General features: G+C 40.9%; 1 protein-coding gene across 1 annotated transcript in view; it reads right to left on the bottom strand.

The window, feature by feature from the left end:
* Dscam1 (Down syndrome cell adhesion molecule 1) overlaps positions 1-18,504 on the bottom strand; it is an 829,655-nt gene that overhangs the window by 496,716 nt on the left and 314,435 nt on the right. Inside the window, exons 2-3 of the mRNA XM_080267762.1 lie at positions 16,627-16,802; positions 9,321-9,459 (exon numbers count right to left, since the gene is read on the bottom strand). Coding sequence (XP_080123888.1) covers positions 9,321-9,459; positions 16,627-16,802 — 315 coding nt within the window. The remainder of the gene's footprint in view (positions 1-9,320; positions 9,460-16,626; positions 16,803-18,504) is intronic.

Below are 18,504 nucleotides of genomic sequence, written 5' to 3'. Positions count from 1 at the left end.
AAAAATAACAAGAATTTATATTGCGTCCTCGAGCTAGAGAAATTTGGAGTTTTGTATGTTATTCCACCTACCACCAGGAGACTTCATTCATCTCAGGGTAACCCATCGCGAAGGATTAATCTGGAAGGAAATGGTGAACTCTGGGATTAATCAGCGAAGTTTATGTGACAGTCAGGGACCACCCAAAGCCGCTGGGGTATCGCGAAAATCCCCTATAAATCCCGTGACTTCGCTCGTGTCTGGGTATTTTCTTATCAACCTCTTTAGCCTGTGGATGCCATTCTTGATCTCTTCTTGCTGTTATCAGGTTATTTTTTAAGATTAACTCCTGATATTCAATGACGTATTTTTCACTATATTTCTGCTACCATCAGACTATTATTATTATTATTATTATTTGCTTTGAAGAGAGTTTCCGAATTGGAGGGGATGAATATAGCCTTCTTAGCCCCTTCACAACTCGATTCCCCCCACCCCAGCTGAATAAAATTGTGTGGCAGCGGCAAAGAATAAAATTTAACAATGCCATCGAAGTGATGGAGTTAAAGAGCAACCATGTAGTGAAAGAGCTTAAACGAAAGGGGCTCAATGAAGGAAAGAAGGAATTAGATGAGCATTCTAGTAGTGAAGGAGCTTTAATTATGGAGCTCAAAGAAGCTTTATCTAATCCATCTAGTTTAAACCGTCTCCCCTCAAGTGAAAAAATAAAATCGTCTGGTTGTAATAAAGATAACATACACAAGACGTCCCCAGATTCAAGAGGTTTAATCTGCAAGGAAACACCAAACTGGAGGGGGGATTAGGGAGGTTTATGTGATGGCCGGCCCCATCCCAAGCTGACCTCTGGAAAGCCTTGAAGTTAATATCATTCCCGTGAAACTAAATTGGGCCATCATCATCATCATCATCATCATTCCTCCTAATAATGCATGAGGGTTAGAGGGATCCCAAAACAAAAACGAAATGCAAAAAAGCAAAACAATAAAAAAAATCGATATTATAACAGGATTACTAACAGGCGATTAAAATACGAGTTAATAAAAATGAAAAACACGCTATCGAAGTGGCGGGGTTAAGGAAATGGTGTCCAGGAGCCTCCCAGGTCCACGAGAATAAAGTTCCCGGTCAGGGCAAGGGTACGAGAAGTGGCTCTGAATAATCTAAGGCGAGAAAGTCAGGATATCGAGGCTACTTAAAGTCGCCAAAAGGTCTTAGCCTCCTGGTTCTCCTATCACACAAAAGGTCAAGGCGATGGAGAGGGGCCAGAAGTGGAATGTTATGTAAGTAACCGATTGTATGTCCTACCCTTCGTGTCCTTGAAAATATTGGTAACTAACAAAAGCTCACATAACCAGCTCTATCATCGTTATACCTTAAGAACATCATAAACAAAAGCTTAAATGACAGACAGTTTCCTACCTTCATCACACAGGCAAATCAGAAACAAAAGACTTATTCCAATCTTGTCTACGTGGTAATTCTGACTCCAAAGGTTAATTCTCTGCCTCTATTCTATCCTTCGCACTCTTCGAAAAACAGGAACAAAAGCTTAAATAATCGGCAATATCCCATCTCCGCAAATATTGAAGGATAAAACAAAAATCGAAAATTATCAGCTGCTTTCGACCTTCCTGGTAAATAACACAACAGAAGCTGCTTAACCGGCCTTGTCCTCTCCTGGAATATTTGTGGAACCGGAAAAAAATACTTAATGAACGCCCAGCATCCAAAGTTTGCGATAAAACAGACTACGAAAGCTTTACATCAGATCACATCCTATCTTTGCACACTGTAATATCAAAAACGGACCCTTATAACGAAATCTACTCCTCTTTCTTCAATATTACCATCCATTTCTTACCGCCACATTCTTTAAGAAAATAATATAATTACCTATAAGTAGGCTACCCATGCCTGCCTTCCTATACCCACTCATCACCCACTTTTATAATCCTGAGACATGAAAATAAATACATCGTTAACATATACAAGGTGATGAAATAACTCGACGCCGCGCCACCCACGTCCCCTGGAAGGCAAGACAGAGATTACAGAGATCACACAGATTAAACAGGTCAGCCGTGCGATGTGATGCCGTGAAGAGGTCCAGACGTCTCCCTCCATCTCTCCCCTGATGTCACCACGACCAGGGCGGCGAGGAGACACAAGGAAGTACATATTTAGGTTTACAGGTGAGGTCAATCATTCCTTTACACCGCCTTAAACTGACTACTGCAGATGGAATTCTTCGGAGAAAGGTTGTTTATCTGTTTTATCACTGTCGCTGCTCGAAGCTGTGTTCCATCTTTAAAACTCTCTTCCTTATCTACAGTAGTATATTCATTTGCTCCTTCAGTCCTATGGCGTATTTTATCTTTCATTCTTGCTAATTCCAGCCGGTTTTACTCAACTCAAAGTCTTTCCGTAATGGAGGGGTGAGATACGGCCTTCATTAATCCCTCCACTACCAGAGATCCTTCCTAAGCTGAATGAAATCGTCTGGAGGTGGCAATAATAAAACATAAAAACTCACTCATCATCCGACCGGAGGGGCTAATATACCAGTGGGACTGTCGCTTCATTAGTGCGGGACCGTAATATGTAAAGGATTATGGGCGGGAAAAAACAAATGACGCACGAAAACTTCACTGCAAAAAGCTTCTCGGCCAACAGTTGTCACCCCAATTGGCTTGGAATACATTTATGCCTACCACTGTGACCTCTTCTCTTCTATACATTTTTGTGATATCTTTTCTTTCTTCCAATATTTCTTTTATTTACTTTTTTTTCGTGTACAAGAATGACTGAGCCCAACTGTACAACAAAGGACAATAGTAGCTTTATTTTTTTTCCTTCCTTTTTTTCCGAAACGGCGGAAAAAAAAAAAAAAAAAAAAAAAAAAAAAAAAAAAACTATCTCACCTAATTTTGCCTCAACTGACTCGACTTTTCCGCAATGTGCTGACTCAGTTTTTAACCCCTTCATCCCCAGGACGTATTTTTTTCTTTAATTTTTCCTATCATTAAACGATTTTCTTCAGCTTTCAATACAGGTCTTGTAGTGGGTGGAATAAACTTGAGGCCGATGGTGTTTTTATTATTATTATTATTATTATTAGCAGTAGTAGTAGTACCGTAGTAGTAGTAGCAGTAGATGCAGTAGTAGCAGTAGTAGTAGTAGTAGTAATAGTTTTTAATATTTTTATTCGTTATTTATTTATTTATTTTATTGTTATTATTATTATTATTATTATTATTATTATTATTATTATTATTATTATGTTCCCAGTATTTCCAGACAACATTTTTTTTTACATTTTTTTTCACTAGACTTTCGAATAAGAGATGTTATACATAGTCTTCGTTAACCCTCTCAGCACAAGAGGTCTTTCCTAAGTTGAACAAAATCGTAGGTTAGTTGCAAGAACATAACACCAAAACACGTCATGGGGGTGAATGGGTTAATGAAGGCCGTATCCAACCCCTCCACTATGAAAAAAAAAATAATAATAATAAGCTGAATAAAATCGTCTAGGGATAGCAAGAATAACACGAAATAATACGTCACTGAACAAAGAGCGATATTCTAGTTCGGTTAGAGAGCTTACTATAGTAGGACTCGTCTACGTTTGCGGCTATGGTGTGGCCCGCACCTGTGTACAGTGTTGCCACGTTTTCTATACCGTTATCTCTCTCTCTCTCTCTCTCTTTCCTGGCGGGAGATGTGAGCCACCCTGAGTACTTTTGATTCTTTAATAAGTTGTTTATAATTGTGCTTTCATTTGTTATTTTGGTTTTGTTATAGTTAGTGATATTTATCATTTTTTGTATACGGCGACAGATGACCCGTTATTGCAGTACCATGATTGATTTTCATACATTCATTCTCTTTCCCCTTCCTCCATCTCTCTCTCTACACCACCCCTGAGGTCAAGGCCACCGACTGGGTGTGGAAGTGTTGCCGCTCGCGAGTGAATAATGTTTTTTTTTTTTTTTTTTTTTACTTCAGTATTGGCATATGCCTACTATTTTGTCCTACATATTAGCTTATGATTATAAATGTGATTATTCCTCGCCCTTAAAATTACGGTAAAAGCCAGTAAATGTGAGCATTTTTCCCTAGCAACACCTGTACAAGCTATCTTTGTGTCTACGGAGGGGTACGTACTTTACCTTAGGCCAGATGGGTGTGTCAGTGCTGCCACTCACAAGAATTATATGAATTATTTCTTTTACTTTGGATATTGGCATATTTCTTCTTTTTTCAGGCTCATTCTCTTATATCCATAACTGTAATATTACTACCCACCCTAAAACTACGCTAAAAAACATTAAAAGTGACTACAATTTCTTTTAGCAACACTGTACAATATGTATGCCATGTTTCTGTGTTACTGTATAAATATTTTAGGCATAATAAGATTACTGCTGATTCATCCATCAAAATACACAAGTGTAAGTTTTATTCAACTGAACTTATCGTATTTGTGTTGCCTTGTACATAAATAGCTTCCGTTTCACATCGCAAGTTGGGGAAACGTGGCACCATTGTACACAGGTGCGGGCCACACCACAGCCGCAAACGTGGGCGAGTCCTACTATAACACCTCTTCCTTACCGACTTATTTCCGATTCTGCACAGTTACTGTATTCTTGTGTGTTGTTCATGCAATCTACGTCGATACTGAAAAGACGTAAGAAGCAAACCACGGGATATTAATGAGTAGTTTGGAAAATAAATCGCTAAGGAAGAGGTGTTAGTGAGCCTCTTTATCCGACGAGAATACTGGCCTCAGAGGGTTAAGAAGTTGTCAAATTCCATTCACCCCCGCACTACGATAGCTCATTTAAGATTTCGCTCTGGCTACAAAGAGATGATTTTTAGATTAGGAAGGCTCTCTCTCACTCTGGGGGGATATGACGACCTCATTTGATGCCTTTGTCTGGGCATAGTTAATAATAATAATAATAATAAAAATAAATGCCATCGTACTGAAGTAACTATGATATTATCAGGAATGGCGAAATTCTTAACCCATACACCAGGGCTATTCAACTGACGCCCGAGATCCAAAGCCGGCCCTTGAATCGTTTTTGTTTGGGCTTCTGACCGACTCTGAAGAATGAAAATAAACAAAAAGCATAAACCACAGTGTTTTGCGTTTTTCTTTTTATTTGTGTATTTAGCGGAAAATGTAAACGCAAGTAATATATGAATTTCTCGTTTATTTCTGTGCATAAGTGTTTAGATAGACGAAAAAAAGGCAGGTAAAATAATGTACGGTCCCTTTGTTAATCTGCGTTTCATAATTCGGCTCTACGTCTAGTGTTGTTGAACAGCCCTGCCATACGGTACACTATGACGACGTATTATTTTTTCATTGTATTCTTTATTTCCAGACGATTATATTCAGGTTAGGACGGAACCGGAGTAATGAGGGGATTGGAGAAGTACAATCGAGCCCATCCACTCCAAAAGGACTCCAGTTAACATCCAAAAATTAAAAAAAAATAAACTAAAATCGTCTGGTGGCAGCAAGAATGAAATAAAACCAAAGGACGTCCTCGGGATGAAGGGGTAGACAAAAACATCGACTTCGCCATCAGATACTTCCGATTAATAATAATAATAACAATAATATCGATATACTTCCACCACATTACGAAAAAATTTTACTAATGCTAACAGGGGGGAAGTAAAAAAAAAAAATACCAGCAACAACACCACTTTTCCAACTATGTCACTCGCAAAAACAGGCATAAAATCGAATATTCCCACCACACTGAGATTACCTTAACTAACAGATTTCACCTAGGCACATTCTACGAGGGGCGAAGAGCAAACACCAAGGTAAAAATGCAAGTCTTTTCATTCACTAAAAATAAAAAATAAATAAATAAATAAATAATGGTTCTGGATCTACATGTATAAATTTCCACCAGTCTGAGCAAGGGATGACAGAATGTATGATATTACCGTCGCTGCAATTCGTTCTATATCGTCAGCAAACAAGGACAATCATTTCATATATTCCCTGCAGACAAAACGCTAACTAAAAAATTCATCTGTAAACAACACAAGGAGTGATAAAGTTTCAAAAATTAATGTGGAACTTTCATCATTCCGTCGAGTTGAAAAAAAAAAATACAGTACAGCCACCTCGATTAATATAAACAGAGACGATCAACAATCCCTTATTAGGTTCAATCAGCATTAAAAAAAAAATAAATAAATAAAGCCTTAGAAAATAACCCACGGGCAAATCCCCGCCCAACCGAGGATGTAAACGAATGCTAATCAATTGTCGCCACGGAGATGCAATGTAAACAGTGCAGAATCTGGTTATGACGTAAATGATAATAGGAAGAGCATAATATGTAATGGTAAATACTGTAAACAAGAGCCTAAAAATGCTGTACTAAATGCATACACAACAGAATATAATTGTATGTAATTCTGTAGTCTTCAAAGTACATAACTGGAATATAGTAACGACGCAAATGTACAGTACCGTAACCATAAAGATAATGACATACCGTATCGTGGTTAAATGTGAACACAATATAATAGGCATATACACGAAGGACAGGTAAGAACAATGGACTATATCAAGACGTAAATGCTAAAAAAAAATGCATATATCGTTGCGTAAAGGTAAAGCAAAATCATGACGTAGTAATGAGTATCTTGCTGGCAATATCCGCAGTAGAAGGCGCAGGGGAATCAGAGACGTACAGAACAGATGAGAAAAAATGTTAAATGTGTCAGGGAGAGACATGAGAGGTAATAAGTGACTTACCTTATCATCATACACAAAATCATCAACATCCCAACTTACCAATGTGAATAATGGGATGGGTTGGATACAGAAAACGCGAGAATGGGAATTTGAAAAGAAGGGGATGTTATCATACGAGTACCCGGTGAGATAGGCCAATATCCACCCACTTAAATATAATAATCGCAAAAATAATAATGGCACTGGAGAAGATATTAATGAATGTAATGATGAATTCAGAAACACCAAAGAAAAAACACAACACTGAGAAGTGGAACCTAATATTGTGCACAGAAATGCACCATTCAGAACAACACGAGAAGCAATTATTAAGCCGGATGGTGGCACAGGTGTATTATTAACCTCAGGGTTACAGGTAAACTGAGCCTTATTGACGGTGCGCATATGGGCGTAATTGCTTCCCATGCCCGAGCAGGGACCGCCTACCATTACCAGCGCCTATTAAAGCCAGTGGGTAGGGCGTAACAGCCGTAAAGACATACGAGTAGTGTAATGGTCAACTCAGAAGCCAAGCATAGTCTACAGGTACTGTGGTCTCGGCATGCAGTCCTTTGGTTACGACCGCTTAGTATTTGCAGATTTCCCTTGGTTGCATTATTCTGGAGTTTCAATATCTGGTGCTTGCAATGCCTGGCCCTCTCAGTAACTAGTGGCTGCAATCCCCGGTAATGACGATGATCAGTGATTGACAGCTAACGATCATTGTTACCCGCTTGATTGCAATTTTTTGTGCTTAAAGTGCTCCAAAGCCACAATAACAGGCAGTGTCTATGCTCACTGACTGCAATGTTCAGTGTCTATACTCAGTGACTGCAATGCCCTGTGTCTATGCTCAATGTCTATGCTCAGTGACTACAATGACCCCTTCCCACCCTGTAGTGCCCTCCAAACGACACCTCAGATCACTAACAATACTGAGGGACTGGACTAAAACTGGCTTCCCACACCCACTGACACGGCGATGCAAGGGGCTCTGTTCCCTGCCCGGTACGAGGACGGCATCTGTTATTACTCTCTTGCCACATTCAGATAGTTTTATTCAGCTTCGGTGGGGGCTGCTCGTAGTGAAGGGGTGAGAAACAGCATCCACTAACACCTTCAATACGAGAGGACCTTTCCAAGCTTAATAAAATCGTATAAGGTTGCAAGAACATAACAGAACACTCGTCATCGCAAGTGAAGGGTGCTAATCTAATTACGTCGCGGCCAGGTCGGACGGGGCTCCAGGTTTATTACTCTGATTTAAGAAGCTTGTTTGGTGAGAATTAACAAGGCTGGTGTTAAAGCTTAAGTCTGGCAAAGCTTACAGAAACGAAATATAAGAGCTCACCAACTGCATAAGAATAATAATAACAAAAAAAAAAAATTGCTCTTACAGATAACTAGGATTGAAGAGGAGGGGACAAAAACTTTCCGAGATTCCACCAAGAGTCAACCTGCCATTCTAAAGGCAAAACGTCAAGGCTGTATCACTGAAGGAACGTATTAAAACTGCAAAACCCATCCAGCCAAACAAATAATAAATGAAAATAGAGCCCCAAGCGCGATCCTGGCCAGCGACACTTGAGAGGAAGGAGAGGTGCTGACGGTGCTGACTGGCTGATGCTGACAGGTGCTGAGTGAGGCTGAAACACACGCAGAATTCCTGAGCTGGCTTCTGAGACCCCATGACGTCAATCAGGGTACTCTAAACACACATACACACACACACACACACTGGGAACTCCCACTTTAGTGTTTCATTCTCTCTCTCTCTCTCTCTCTCTCTCTCTCTCTCTCAATGAAGAGACAGAACAGCAAGTCAGCACCTCACCCCTCCAACACAGTACTGATCTCAACACCATCACCACCACCATCACAATCTTCAGAAATTTCGTAATGCCATTTCCTTAGCGATTTACTCTACGTATTGCAACTCAGGACCCTCTTCTATGTTACTGGTACAAGCTATGTCGATATTAGAACGATATAAATAACATACAAGAAAAAGCTAAGGTGTAATGCTAAATAAATCGCTGAGGAGGTGGTATTACGAAGCCTCCTATGGCACTCTATTAAAAAAAAAAAAAATGGCAGCCTTTAGAGTGCGTAAATATTCACTAAGATTTTTTTTTTTTTGCTTCCCTTTTATTATTCACTTAGTTATTTATTTGCCTGTACTTGTGGTAGTGGTTGGTGTTGACGTCAGCTGGGTTTTTCATGCACTTATAATCTAATACGTTGTGGTTCCAGCGCCCTCATCTCTCTCTCTCTCTCTCTCTCTCTCTCTCTCTCTCCATATGTATCTAGCTACCTATCCATCTATTACTATCCATCTATTTATCTGACTTCCTATCTACTCCATCCATACATCCACCTATCTATCTATCTATTTATCTATCTATCTATCGACCTATCCATCTATCTATCTATCAACACCCCACTCTTCCATTCTACCATCTCTACAGAGGACGCCAGAACCACAACAAACTCCACATAGGTAAACCCGGGTAATTAAGACCCCATCGGGCGTAGAGCTCACCTGCCCTGACGTGGACATCCCTGGAGTGTACGGTGCCGTGGGGGTTGGTGGCCTGGCAGCGGTAGACCTGGGCGTGAACTTCCTGACGGTAATCCTCAGCACGGAAAGGGGGGAACAAGAGAGTGCCATTTGAGAGAACCTGCAGAGAAAAAGGGAAGAAGGTTAGTTCCATATTCTAGACTCTCTTGACCCTAACCAGGCCTAGTTTTGTGCCATTTGAGGAAACCTGAAGGGAAGGGAGAAAATTGGGAAAAAATGTTAGTTTCACATGCTATTCTTTTTCCCCCTAATCTGATCTACATTTTTCGCCCTTTTGCTTCTTATTTTACACAGGTCATATGAGGATATGGACAATACTAGGGCTCTACATTCTTTCCATAGCACATCTTCATGACTAGCATCATAGTTGAGTGAGTTTGAGAGAACCTGGAGGAGATGGAGAAAAGGGGAAAAGGTTAGTTCCACATACTAGACTCTCTTTACCCTAACCTGATCTAGCTTTTTGCCCTTGGAGAGAACCTGCAGGGGAAACAGAATGGGAGAAAAGGGGGAAAAGGGTTAGTCCCATATGCTATACTCTTTTCCCTCTACCCTGGGACAGACTTTTCGACCTACTGCAGCTTATTTTACGGGTCATTTGAGGAAAAAAGACTTGACTTGGACACTAAAAAATCTCTATAGCGCTTTTCGTGACTAGTTTCATATTCTAGTGTTAATATCTCCTTACGCCTCAGCATGCAAGATGGAGGGATGGCAATTTTAGGCCACATCTGAGTAAATTCTGTGTAGTTTACGAACCGGAGAAAGAGCGGAATGCAGTATTTTTTGTTGTCTATGGAGAAACTGGGAAGTAAAGTGTGTGTGTGTGTGTGTGTGTGTGTGTGTGTGTGTGTGTGTGTGTGTGTGTGTGTGTGTGTGTGTGTGTGTGTGTGTGTGTGTGTGTGTGTGTGTGTGTGTGAGAGAGAGAGAGAGAGAGAGAGAGAGAGAGAGAGAATTCCGTGCATAAGAAAGGAGACAGAACACTAGGCCATCGCCACCGCCACCGCCACCACCACCACCACCACCACCACCACGACCATCATCATCACCCTATCGTTATAAAAATATTGAGAAGACACTAAGCAGCTAACATTAAATAAAGGAGAAAGAAAAAAGTGATAATACTGTGAAAATGGCTATAGATGAGAAATACAGTAGAGGACTTGTGTTTCAAGATAAAGGAAAAGAAACTAGGCAAGAAGAACGCACACAAGACAGAGAAAAAATGGATCCCTATAAGTAAAAAGATAAAACAAATAATTAAGAAAACAGGAAGAAATAATAATACGGAAACAAAGAACTGATAAACCTAGACACATAACTCTGAAAGCAATAACGGAAAGCCGGAGGGATGAGAACTGCAGTGAAAAGATATTCTGGTCGATATCTTTGCCCGGGAAGTTGGAGAGCTAATCTCCCTCTGAGACTCTGGGATAATTGCGGACTATTCGGAGGAGGAACAAAGTCTCATAATATAGACAGATAGACAATCAGATAGACAGACAGACCGACAAACAAGAAATAGATACGGTAGACAGATAAATAGATAGACAGATAGACGGATAACGATACACAGACAAACCAAAACCAGTAGATAGTGTCACGATGCTATTCAACCACGACAGATATATGGTACCGTACTATTGAACTCTGTTTTCCCTTCCCTGCACACACACGTTAGTCCGAGGCAGCCAAGAGGAGACCCATTTTACTGAAGGGGTTAGTCATAAATATTATCCACTAATTCTTTCCTTGCCATGGCACCAAAAGATTATACTTAATTCTTAAATCTAGTACAGTAATAAAGGGTTAAGATACAGCCTTATTCAGAACACTCTCCTCCCTCGTTTATTTTACTGGATACCATTTCAGCAGCTGGTAATTTATAGCAGAGATAGAGAGACGGATGAGAGATAAACAGATACGTAGATAGAATAGATACTCACTTAGACAGGCAGACAGATGACACATATACACAGATAAGTAGAAGGATACAATATTGACAGACGGCTAGAAACGGACAGGCACAGATGATACACAAAAACGGACAGTCTGATATAAAACTCTTCCTCTCAAGATACACCCCTGCTCAGACAGCTCGCCTCCCCGGTCTATTTTTAGCATGCCGAGAACATTCCCCAGACTATTCCATTACTGAAGCAATTTCCACTACATGACTCCCACCCACCCGGGATGTACTCTGGGATTAGGCGCCTGACTGTAAATACATATAAATGAATAGTATCCTTTGTTGTGAGTTGTTTTTTTGTGCTTAACAGATAAAGTTTGATTTCAACGAGTGGGGAATTTAGGTCAGCTCTGTGATTATTGTTTTTGTTTCTTCTTTTTTTTTGTGAGTTGTTTTTGTGATTGTGTAACTGGCGAAAACGGGTCGATCCTCAGTAGTAACGTAATGGATGGTTTGTTGCCAATTAGTCACATACTGTGGTCAATCCTGGACTTACGCGTCTGGTAGTAAGCTGATGTAGATGGCAACTTTTGAAGTGAGTAGGCTGTATCTTTTAGTAGTCAGTAGTAGTCGTAAATTCTGTGCTTGGATAATAGATAAAAAAAAATAGATAGGGTATGTCCTTAAGTGGTAGTGGCTAATATGTCATCATCCCGATTGGCATTTACATCAACTCTGAGATTAGGACTCTAGTAATAAACAGATAAACTCTACAATACTCTGTGGAGCAAGAGATACCGGTATAATAACTGACAATATCCTCAGTACTAGCCAGCACTTTGTCGACAGATCTGCTGCTTGTACAAACACTCTAACAATGCAAGTCATCCCATCCCTCCCTACACCCCACAACCAACGTGAACAGAGGGATGCGGGGACCGTATTTATCAAGGATCTAAATCAGTTCAGATCGACAACGTACTTTTTTTTTTTTTTTTCTAACATTAGGCGACAAAGCTTAGGTACTTGCTATTACCCAATTATCAGCTATCATTTTTCAGGAATCACATTAAATCTTATATTAATCACTCCGTGTTCTCTACACACATTCCTCAACAATCAGAGTAAAACACCCGACGTATAAGGCCGATCGTATGACCCTATGTGTCCTTGACTCCTGACTGATTGCTTAAATTATATACGGTACTTTATCGAATTATATACTTCAGTGAATTATATGTTTCATCTCTGCCTGACTCTTAATACAGTTGCAAATATAATTTTGGATGTACTTATTAGGTACCATACAAGAGAGGATGTTTTACGTAGCAGTAAGATGTTTATCACAATAGCAGCGAACAGCGACTTAGGAGGTCCTAGCCCTCCTCATTCTGTATAAAATGACAGCTGTACTCAGTCACACTCACTTTGTTCTCCTCCGAAGATGCAAATACACGAAAAAGCTAGGGATATTTTCGCGATTTCCTTTTTCCTTGTGAATATCTGCATATGTATATATGTATGTATGCATATGAGCAAGAACCTCACCTCATAACCTTTTCTCACTCTCTTTACCCGATTCACACCACAACTGTATGTCGAGTGGTCTATGTGTATGCACGTATGTATGTGTGAATTTAACTAGGAACCCCTCCTCCACCTCTACCCTCTCTCCTTAGCCCCCACCCTAAACTGTTCACACTACAACTGTACAGTGCATGTAAGTATGTACGAATGTACGTAATGAGGAATCTGTCCCCAACCATTCTCCCTACTCCCCTCTACCCGTTCACACAGCGCCCTGGCTAAATATATCCCGCCCTCATAAAATCACAACGACACCCCGCTTCAAGACGACCAACCCAACCACGCCGTCACCCAACACTCACACTCCCACCTTCCTCTCATTCTTGGTAGTATTCTAGGGGAAGACGGAGACTTAGAAATACACTGATTACTGGGATCTGCCTTTGTGTTCCTCGTGTAGCTGATATGCATAAAACCCAACCATTATTCTTTTTGCCATCCTGTAGTTTCAGCTTTTACTCTCGTCCCATCTCCACTCCCAGTTTCATTTCTACTCCATCCTACTCTCATTCTAGCTCCACCTTGCTCTCCCTCTCATCCCCATTATAACTCTCACTCCGTTCCATTCTCTCTTATTCCTAAACTGTCCCTCTTTCTTAGTAATATCATCTTCTTACGGTTTCAGCTGTCACACACATTCTCTCTCAAGCCCACACATCCTAACACTCGCTCTCACTTCACTCTTATTCTCATCCCCACAATCGCTCTCACTCAGACACCTTACACTCATGTTCACTCTCATTCCCCTGCCGTCACCTCACACTCACTCCCACACCTACCGTCCCTCTTCTTAGCAGCTACCGCCGTATGGTCACATGGTCTGGTGTTGTGGTCAGTGTTCATGGAGTTACATGAAGGTCTGGTGGAGTGGTCTAGGGTGTGGACATGCTGTGGTCTGAACGTGGTCTTGAGGCCTCGTCTCTGGTCTTAACGTGGTCTTACGGTGTCGTCTGGGTTATGGACATTTTATGATCTGTGTTCTTGATGATGATTTCTGAAGGTCTTCCGCAGGCGAGAAAAATCGTGCGGGGATACAAGCCAATATACAATGGATACGGGATTTACGTCACCAACTGAGGTTTAAAGATTAATTATGATAAAAAAAAAAACATACCAAGATAAGCTAATGAACACACAAAAACAAAATTCTCTCTCTCTCTCTCTCTCACACACACACACACACTCAGTAACCCTACCCAACAGCTGCACCAGTAACGCCCTGATGTGATTTACAGACCACGTTGAGCAAGAGGGAGGACAACGACGCCATTTTGGAGCCTATGCCCTTCAATACCAGTACGCCTTTTTAATTCTGTTCCTGACACCAAAATATACAAGTGTCAAGAGGAGGATTAAAACTGGGGAGAATTTTTACGAACTGAGTCAGGGGATGTCTTTCTCATGATCTTTCTCAATTTCTTCTTGCCAATTCCTGACGACTTTATAATGCTTAAGAAACGACTTTTATCACTGGGGAGCTTAGAGAGCTTAGAGAGAGAGAGAGAGAGAGAGAGAGAGAGAGAGAGAGAGAGAGGGAGGGAGAGAGAGAGAGTAACCGGATTCAAGAAGTTAACCAAAATGGCGAGGGCGGGGGAAGGGGTGACTGTCCACAGGGGTCTGGTGTGTCACTTTAAAGCACCAACTATCCAGCAACTATCCTGAAACTCTGGCAGTCTAAATTTCTTGGGGGACTAGGCCAAAGCTCTCCATATTTTTGCCAAGTTTTTCAAAGTCGTAGCAAGTTTTTTAATTCTCTAACTACTTCTATTATACCAAGGGCTTGAGAGCGGCTTAAGGAATAGGGAATGTCAGTGATTTTCTTCCAAAAAGACCCAGTAGTCGTTCTGTATAAGCCTTTAGGAGTTCCGGATTTCTCAGCGGTATAATATCATCCAGGGGCAGCCAGAATGAAATGCCTGCACCAATCGAGATCAGAAGACAGGAATTTCCCTCAACTGAGTAAACATATATAACGGGAGGCAGAATAAAATATGAGTGGGTACATAACTTGCCTTCTAAAGGGTTAATATGTCCGTGAATTAGGTGATATGGAAAAGGAAAGCTGACTTGAGAAACGTGTGTGTGTGTGTGTGTGTGTGTGTGTGTGTGTGTGTGTGTGTGTGTGTGTGTGTGTGTGTGTGTGTGTGTGTGTGTGTGTGTGTGTGTGTGTGTGTGTGTGTGTGTGTGTGCCGTTACACCCAATTCTGTGTGAGAAATTACGGTAATGTACAGCTGCATGCATTACTCCTGATCCACCCCTGTTTATATTTCTCCTACATTAAGGCAGAAACGAAGGACATAAGGAACGAGAGGGGAAGAGATGACGAAAGAGGGAGGACGAGAAGGAGTCAGGGAGAAAGATAAACAAAGACTGTGAATGAAGAGAGACAAATGTAAACACCGACACATCCATGGCTATACATCAATTTCTTCCTCTCCGGCAAATGCTCTGTTCTGATCTCTCGTTGTATCAAGTCCTCTTTATCAAGTAATCGTCCCATCTCTCCCCAAATGTCTCTGGAACATGGATACTACAAACATTCTTTGGGATCAGATCATGATTACCCTTTCATCTCTATCCTCACCCCTCACAAGCACGAGGTACTCTAGTCGCTTACATCACCCATCTATTCTACACCATCTACCTGTGTTGTTCCCTGTGGAGTCGGTCTGTTATTTCGGTGCTTTACGTCGATGACAAAAAAAAAAAAAAAATCACCAAAACAGTAATAATTAACCGCTCCGTAATACAAGACACCGCCTGCTCATCCCGCTATGAATTCAAGCTAAGGCCATGAGCGTCTCCAGTAACACTATTATCTACATAAATCTAACTATTACATCATTCGTAAGAAAATGAGTGCAATCCTCTATGGTACCCTTCCACAGTACAAACACTTATTATCCTCAATCCCTTCAAATGACAACAAACCATGTAAACTCACTGCTCTAAGGCCTGCAGGGAGGTCTCAAATAGCAGTTCTGTTCCTATATGTATCATTCTTCCTATCATATCCTCGTTATCAGAATGGGTGTAGGCTAATCCTCTTCCCCTTTGCACTAAAAACAACCATCCATTCACCCTCATTAGGCCAAAGACGCCTCCAACAGCAGTGCTCTACCATCTTCAGTGTGGGTCACCCTATTCACCTAACTAGCAGTCGATTTCATTCAGTAAAGAAGAGAGATCTCGAATTATGGGGCTAGGAAAAAATATTCATCAACATCTTTAGCATAGTGACTTAGCTATATTGTATTGTTGGTACCTGCAGACAATTGTATTCAGCACAAGCACCTTAACTATACAAGAAACACCTCGTATCGAAGAGGGGGGGGGGTTAAAACAGGATTTGGCTAATCCTTAACTATTCTGCAGTATGCATACAAAAAAAAAAAAAAAAAAAAAAAGAACAACATCTGTACCCCCTACTATGGTCAGAGACGTCAAAATCAGTCCGTCTCTCACCTTCCTAAATCCAGGGACGTCTCCAAAACAGTATGAGGCCTACTGATATAGCCTATAATTATATCATTTTTTATATCCTCGACATCAAAATAAAATAGGTGATGGATAATTCTCTTTTCTTTTGCAGCATATAATAATCCTCCACACACTCACCTTTTAAAAGTTGGGATAACAATACCAAATCTATCTCATGCAATCTTCCTATTATATCCTCAGCACCACAATGAATGTAAACAAACCATATATCCTCCTTAACCTACTTTAACCGTCTACATTCCTACAACATTAAAAAAAACTCCACTCACCCTCCTAAGGCCAGGGACATCACCGATAGCAGTACCATCTTCAGCACGGACCCATACGACAGTAGGCTTGGGGTGGCCGCGGACAGAGCAGTGGATGTTGGCGCCAGTGGAGTTGCTGAAGTCTACACGGTTGTCAGGTTCCTCAAAGATCACAGGACCGCTCTCACTACACACTCCTGAGGGGGAAAGAGAGGCGGTGGTTAGCATGTTAGGATCTCTCTCAAAAGAACAAAACTCTCAGCTATCAGATTTAATGCTGTTGCTGCTATTTGTTGTTATTGTTGTTGCTGGTGGTGGTGGTAATGTTGTAGAAAACCTAGGCTCATCTGGATACGAACGCACGACTTTGGTTTCGAATATGTGAATTGTGGTACACGCAGATCGCCTGACTAATGACCTACCATAAATAGGCCTCCAACAGTGTCAAGCGAAATGGGCATAGGAGTCTATACACAAAAAGCACAGTCTAAACAAACACACAAACATCTACAGTACATAAACCATTATTACAGTTATTACAATAGCTTACCGATACACTTTCGCACAACAATTCAAAACATAATTACACACAATTGCGGTCATGAAGCGAGGAGTGATTGAACGGTAACCTTAATGCCTCCCAGTAATACATCAAAGTAATTCATTTTACACACACACACACACACACACACACACACACACACACACACACACACACACACACACACACACACATAGCAAGAAAAGTGGCCGTCAGAGAGAAGAACCATAACTTCACATTTCGCATTTTGTGAGGGGTGGCCTCGACAAACATAAATAAATAAATAAACACACATGTAAAAAGACATTCAAGCACTTCTGTTCCTACTCAATAACGAACCCCCTTTCCACAACCTTACATATTTCATTTTCCCTTGTGTGTGTGTGTGTGTGTGTGTGTGTGTGTGTGTGTGTGTGTGTGTGTTTGAGAGAGAGAGAGAGAGAGAGAGAGAGAGAGACCTTCGTTGCTTTCGTCAGCTAAGTGTTGTCAACTTGGCTGGTTTAGCGCTAGCAGCTACCTAAAATGTCCTGTCTTTTCCTGTTGTTCAGCCGCGAGATTTTTTTTAAATTCCTTCCATAGTGCTGTTACAGCCATGAAACACATGGTAACTGCACTGAATTATTGGCTTAGTTTCCAGTTTTACAGTCATGTTATTCTTATGATCTTATCCTGCATATAAGGCGCTTTAGCATTTTTCAGTCATAAACTAGCCAATTCTGTACTTTGCCTGTTGTCCATTATATTGTAAAAAGACTATAGACTGAGATACAGTACAGCAGTACTGGTGTGTGTGTGTGTGTGTGTGTGTGTGTGTGTGTGTGCGTGTGTGTGTGTGTGTGTGTGTGTGTGTGTGTGTGTGTGTGTGTGTGTGTGTGTGTGTGTGTGTGTATCCCATTGGAGCCCAGTGTCCGAAGTATTGGACAGAACTGGGATTTTTCAAGTCTTTATAAAGCAGGGAACCCCCGCGTAGGGACCCATGAGCTTCGCGACTATGAGCCGATAGGCGGAGGGCGGTACGCTTGGTACCCTCCCAGTGCCGTGCCTCGCCCAGCACCCCTGGGATCCAATGGGATATACATACATACATCCATATATATATATATATATATATATATATATATATATATATATATATATATATATATATATATATATATATATATATATAGCCAATATCAAGGTTTCATAACGTCAAAGGCCCAAAGTGTGTGTTGGGGGAGGGGAGCATGGGTTTCAGCTAAGGCGTCCGATATTTTGAGTTCAGATATGGCAACCCTAGGTCAGGGTAGTGTTGTAACGTCATGTCAAGGTAGTGCTGACATGTCATTTCATTTAGTCATATCATGTTAGTCATATTT

Source organism: Coenobita brevimanus, chromosome 25 (genome assembly GCF_032717465.1).
Source record: "Coenobita brevimanus isolate Jiangsu-jjx chromosome 25, ASM3271746v2, whole genome shotgun sequence".
Classification (NCBI taxonomy): Eukaryota; Metazoa; Arthropoda; class Malacostraca; order Decapoda; family Coenobitidae; genus Coenobita; species Coenobita brevimanus.
Note: the sequence above shows the minus strand (reverse complement) of the source record. Positions and strands in the feature narration are given on the sequence as shown.